This window comes from Cariama cristata, unplaced genomic scaffold (assembly GCF_000690535.1).
Source record: "Cariama cristata isolate BGI_N322 unplaced genomic scaffold, ASM69053v1 scaffold44577, whole genome shotgun sequence".
In the NCBI taxonomy this organism is placed as follows: domain Eukaryota; kingdom Metazoa; phylum Chordata; class Aves; order Cariamiformes; family Cariamidae; genus Cariama; species Cariama cristata.
In genome coordinates this window covers 1-6,401 of record NW_009626778.1, presented here as the reverse complement: position 1 = coordinate 6,401, position 6,401 = coordinate 1, and the positions used below count along the sequence as shown (strand labels likewise).

The following is a 6,401-nucleotide window of genomic DNA, read 5'->3' as shown; positions in this document are numbered from 1 at the left end:
GCTGAGCAGACAAAAGGGGTAAATTTGACAACGCTGATGTGATAACGTTCATACTGAGGCATTTTAAGTATAAATGAGTCTAATCACTGAGCTGGCGTCCATTTTTTTTGTTTGTTTGTAGAAACTTCAATCCTTCCTCAGAGTGAGCTGCAGCTAACCCCCTGCTGAAGTGTGGGGCTGCGGAACTAAACAGAGACGTAGCTTTTCAGATGCCACTCTGCACCTTCGCTATACCTGTGTTTACAGGAAATGCCGCTACAAGAAACTGGGATGGGTGTACAGACATTTCCAGTAAGTCAGTGTCGGCACTGGGTGTCCGCAGCCGCGCAAGAAATACTTGGTAGAACAAGGGGATTGCAGGCTCTTGCCCAACAACCTGTGGTTCTTGTCTCTGTCTAATTCCTCATACCCTTTCCTCTTTTTGCCACTTCATTTTAAGGCGAAGCATGCCCTTTTACTGTGATAAAAGGCGGTTCCACTATTCATCACAGCATCCTTCCTACCATTAGTCGTCTTTTGCTGAAGAAAGAAATACTGTTGCCACAGGAAGCAAAATAATACATGTTGTGAATCACTGAGGAGAGCTGCTATAGGAGGTCACAAAATAAAGCCCCGTTTCTCAGAAGCATGCTTCACAAATACGGATCGTGCTACGTGACTTACACGCTTATCAGGCAAAAGTCTCTGAAGTTTCCTGTTAAGGTAGGTGGTAGCAGAACAAATGTTTATATCACTAAATGATAAGTTTATTTTGAAGGCATTTCAATGAGAATTTAAGTATCAAGGCATGCTGGTAGTTCTAGCATCTTTAGATGTATTTATTGAAAATGAAATCTAGAGTGGCCCTAAGGATTTCCCTCTGCTTTTCAGTGGAGCTTGTGGAAGACTAAGGGCAGTGTCTTAGGAGGAGTCACGAGAGATGAAGCTCAGTAGCTGGAGGTTGCTTTTCCCCATGATGGATGGTAATTTTGACTGTAAAGTAGATCCTACACTGTCAGTTTTGCAGATTCTGTACAAGACCATGCATGTTTTAGAACTGCAAGACAGTATGAATCACTGTTGTAACATAAATTTATTACTTCAGGATGAAATTAACATTATAAGTGTGTAAATGTGTATGTCTGTCTGTTGGGATAGAAGGATTTATTTGTTTCCTAAGTTCCTAAATTAGACTCTTGAATTTAGCACTTGCATTTTTCTAATTTTCTTTCTTTTCAGTAATTAATTTCACTTGTATTTTCTCGCTATGGTAATATTGCAAATGGTTTTGGAATGAATGAGCAATAGAGATTGAACACTTCTACTCATCTCAGATTTCAATGAAGTTTGTTATTACTGTTGAGTGTCATCATCTTCCTAATGGGTTTCAGAAAAGATACTTACCTTTTAATAAATAGATAAATATAATGAAAATATGAAAGGAAACAATTACATTTGGCTACTTTTAAGAAAACACAGAAGTATGCATAACATTTGAGGAATATATTCATCTTCCAGTGATTGCACAGGGAAATCTGAGTGGGAAATCTGAGGGCTAATGGCATGCAATTAATGGTAATATGCTTGTTCTACTGTTTAACATATGCTTTATCTATCTTTATAGTATCTAGGCAGAACTGGAGAACTCAAACTATGGCAGTGACCAGCTCATACTGTCGCTTAATTGAAGAGGTGCTCTTGACTGAGTCTCTGATTTGCAGCAGTTATTACATGTTAACCAAATGTACGTCTGGTTCTGTATTCATTAGAGTAATAGGTAGGTTATATTCAAGCACTTAAACTGTTACATTCCAAAACAGGACTGAATGTTTGGTAGAAGCAAGGTCTTACCTTAGGATTTTAACTCATCCTAAGGATGGATAACAAAATCTTTCCAGCTCAGGGCAGACAATGGTGAGGTTTGTATGTAACAACATTATAAGTTGTCATTTGGAAACTAGCTGTGAATACTCTTGTCTGTATTGACAGAGATGGAGAAGGAACCATAGAGTACCACCATAAGGCTCATCCGCATAGCAGCAGAGAATATGAATCGTCCATAGTCTGTCACTTACTATCTGTCCTATCTTTCCTTTCCTTTTTTGAATGACCTCTTTTCACTTGAAGCTGAGAAATAAAATATGATGTACAGAATAAGCTTTAAAGTGAAAAAGTAACTTTTAAGATTATTTCCTCTACTTACTGAATCATTAAAATGTTAACTCATGAATGTGTTACAGTATGCTAACCCAGAAAGGTAGATTGTACTCTGGCAGTTCTGTATTTCGATCTCAGCTAAGACGGAATTTCTGACCAGCATTATGCGGAAATAAAGAGAGGCTGGTTTATGTCTTTGCCACAACAATAACCCAAGTGTTTGGGCATTCAGTACCGAAGTTACTGCTCTGGTTTAATTTAATTTGAAAAAAAAAAAAAAAGACCCCACCCACTCACCCACTGTTTCCATGTCCACTGTTTAACTCAATCACAACACTGCTGGAGAAGGAGAGAGATATTATTTTTCCATTCTCATTAAATGGAAATTAAAATAAGGCAAACAGTACTTTTATAAACCAGCCTTGGTAAGAACTTGACAACTAAATTGGTATAGCTAAATGGAAAAAAAATTAATCAGAATAATGCATATGGACTTAGATTATTACTAAGTTCAGAGAGGAAGTTGTTTGAATTTCAGTGTAAAACTTGCTCAAAAGAAGTACTTATTTTCATATCAATTTGATGAAGACAGAGAGTTGGTAAAAGATTAACTTTTTTTTCCCCTGCTTGATCCATTGCAAAATGTGAAAACACATAGTTCAATAATAATGAAATAATGGGGAAATTACAGTAATGCTGTACGTGGAAAATACATCTGGAGGAAAGCAAATGCCATTTCATAAACTGTCAATAGATGGCACAGAAGTTTATATTAAAAGTTTGGGCGTTCCTAAGTATTGCTACACAGTAGGACAGAGTTTCAGGAAGTTTTCTTTCTGTCTTTTCCTGACTACATTTTCTACTCTTTTGGAGAGCAGGGATGTCTGGTGAGAAACTTCTCATTTTATTGATTTTATATGTTTTCTAGCTAGCTAAAACTGTTTTATATTCTGCATCTTATTTGAAAATAAGCCATGTTTTCCATAGAGGGTTATTAACAAGTGGAGGATATACTTTCAAGTGTGTGGGTAAGAAATGAAAGTAAAGTTGCTTATGTTCAGTAAATTTGTCTAAAGAAGCTGACCAAATAGTAGGCTCTTTGTATTAGCACTATACCCATAGCTAAGAGGGTCACAGTGATTTAACGGAATGGGTCTAACTTGATGATATGTTTCATCCATATGAAAGACATTTTTAACATTTGAGTTTTGTATTATACTGATAATTTGCAAAGTGCATGCCTTAATACTGAACCATCATAGCTCAATGCATTCTGTACATTTCTTATATGAAAGTTTATATTGGAAAAACTCATAAAACCTCAATTTTGATCTCTTCTCTCACTCTTTAAACAACAGGACAATTTCTTGCTATGAAGTTGGTTTGCTTACCCTACTGGGTTGCTTCTGTGCTTATGTCTTGGTAATGCCCTTCTTGTCAAGTCTGAAGACTTGAGGATATTTCTGAATTGAAAGGAATATAACTATAAAGGATAATTTCTTCAGTGTTAGCCCCCAAATCATAGGTCATGTGTTATAACAGTTGTTAATTTTGTTGCTTCATAGGGTGTTCTAAAGAAACTTTGAAGGTACTCGTAAATAATTTGACTGAATGCCAGGCTATAGGAACAAGAAAGAAAATTAAGCATGTAGAAGAATTATATCCTTCTTTCACCTAGTCCCTGGATATTGCTGAAATTTTGTCCTAAGAAGAAATAATGATTTCAAGGTAGATTTTTTTTCAGATTTCTCTTGAAGCTACATATTTTGTTTGATTACATACACATTAGTAGTGTTGTCCAAACAATTGGAAGAACAGGATAGAGGATGCTGATTATCTTTTGTTCTCTGCACATACCCAAATGCCTTTTGAGGACTATGATGGTAAAACTGCATATAATTTTTCCAAATGAAAATCTGGAAAACAGCTGGAAAAGTTTTGCCGTATTGCCCCACTATGTCTAGATGATTTCCAAGCCTAGTTTCATGCATTCTTCATAAAAGAAGAACTCACTGGACTGCTTTTTGTTGTACTGTTGAGATTTTGTAATATAGGTTGTGTTAGATCAAGGAAAATGTATATTTTAGACCCAGTAATGTAATTCTAAGAAAGCTTGTGGAATGGTTAATGGTACAGAGGATGTAGCCCTCAAGGTTGTAGCTTTAGTCCAACAAGTGACAGCTATTACTGTCTCATTGTAGAGTCACTAGAAATCATTGTAGAGTCACTAGAAATCTAAACTCACAATTTAGCCATTTCAATATCAAGGGAAAGTTGAAAACCAGTGCAATCATGAATAAGCACTATGGAAATCTTCAGACAACAACTACAATTTAAAAGTAATAGGAGGAAGAGAGAAAGAATATTCCAAGGAAACAAAAAGATTCAGAAATCTGGAAAACAACTGTAAATCAAGATTTACACACATAAAAATGTTAGCTAAGTTCTTACCAGTTCCTCTTTCGGAAGGGCGGTCTAATGGATTTATGGCAATATCTAAAAGGTGATTTAAGGCGGTGTTCACAGTGGTTGACTTAAACAAAGGGAGGCCAGCTACCTTACAGTCTTACATTCAGAAAGGAAAAGTGTCCTCCATTAGGGAAAATTAAAGCAAAGCCACGACTATGATTTTTCTCTAAATTGTGTTTAAATAAGCCTCTCTTTCACAACAGAGACATTTGAGGTCAGTGTCCCTAGATCAGGGCTAGATTTTGTGTACAGAGGTTCTACAACTGGTATTTTTTTGTGTGTGTAGCATGCAAATATTTTCAGTGTGCGTTTGGTGTCCTCTGTATACACCTAACAAATCAGACATGGGGACACCCCACTTTCTGAGCCTAAATTCAGGAGATGCTCAAGCCCAGACAAGAAGCAAACTCTTCTGTGGACTTCTGCCCTGATCTCCTCAGTTAAAATAAGCGCTAATGACCAATCTCAGCAACCTAACAAGATTCAGATTTTGATTCACTCTCTTGAACCTCCATCCTATGTTTCAGTCCAGGTTTTATAGTCACAAGTCCATTTAAAAAAATGTCTCTGAATCTAGTTCATATCCTTCAAGAGAGAATGTGAGGAGACAATGACCATACTGACCTCAAATATTGTACTTTCTGATCGAAGTGTATTATACAGTTGTGGGAAGCCTTCATAATACATTGAATCACAGCAGTAATTCTGTAACTAAGCAGCAAATTTTAGTCACCTGTGAAATCAGACATGTTTTATAAGAAACAGACTCATTATATACTAAATACAGCATATTTACCAAATAGAAATTTCAGTGATGTGCTTTTAATAAAGAATGCTTCTCCTGAATGATAATAGGTGCCTTCATTCCTTTTTGAGTCAAAGGGAGAGATGAGAAATTGGAACCTTAAAAAATCAATCTCTATGATGGCTCCTGCATAGCCGTTTAATGATACAATCTGGTTTTTGTTTTTGTTTGTTGTTTTGCTACAGGATTAGAACAAAGATGGACAGAGAAGAAAAGTATTGAGGATCTCCAAGGAGTCAGAAACCAGTATGATAGAAAATATGAGAGCTTTCAGAAACTTTTTTCTTTACAAGTGTCTGTTTGCATTAACTTTTTGGAACCATGTCAGCCTGTCTGTGGAAAATGAACTCTTTACATCTATATCTAATGGTTTTCCAAAAGATAATTCTGACAAAAACATCAAGAGCCTGCCACTGCTGTATACAAATAGTCATCAGTCCAAAGCTAATTTTGACTGGGTTGTGATACAAAATACTACAGAGAGCCTGTCATTGTCAGAAATCACAAATGACAATGTAAAAAAGTTATTAGCTTTATTATCTAATTTCAGACAAGGCTCCAGGTTACAAAATCTGACACTGACAAATGTGTCAGTGGACTGGACTGCTCTTACTGCAATTTTTCAGACTGTGTGGCACTCGTCCATTGAATACTTCAATATTAACAGCGTAACACAATTGTCGAACATCGAAAGCTATAACTTTGACTATTCAGGTACCTCTATGAAAGCATGGACGATGAAGAAAGTTTTAATCACAGATCTGTACTTCTCACAGGATCACCTATACAAAATATTTGCAGACATGAATATTGCAGCCTTGACAATAGCTGAATCAGAGATGATACATATGTTGTGTCCTTCGTCTGACAGTTCCTTTAGATACTTAAATTTTTTTAAGAATGATTTAACAGATCTTCTTTTTCAAAACTGTGACAAATTAATTCAACTGGAGACATTAATCTTGCAGAGGAATAAATTTGAGAGCCTTCC

General features: G+C 36.1%; 1 protein-coding gene across 1 annotated transcript; it reads left to right on the top strand.

Moving 5' to 3' along the window:
• Nucleotides 1-611: 611 nt before the first annotated feature.
• Nucleotides 612-6,394, top strand: LOC104164721 (toll-like receptor 1; the record flags this gene model as incomplete). The annotated part of the gene is made up of 3 exons (XM_009704151.1): nt 612-702; nt 3,702-3,864; nt 5,596-6,394. A coding segment is annotated over exon 3 (736 nt), but the record flags the coding sequence as incomplete, so codon positions are not given.
• Nucleotides 6,395-6,401: the final 7 nt, after the last annotated feature.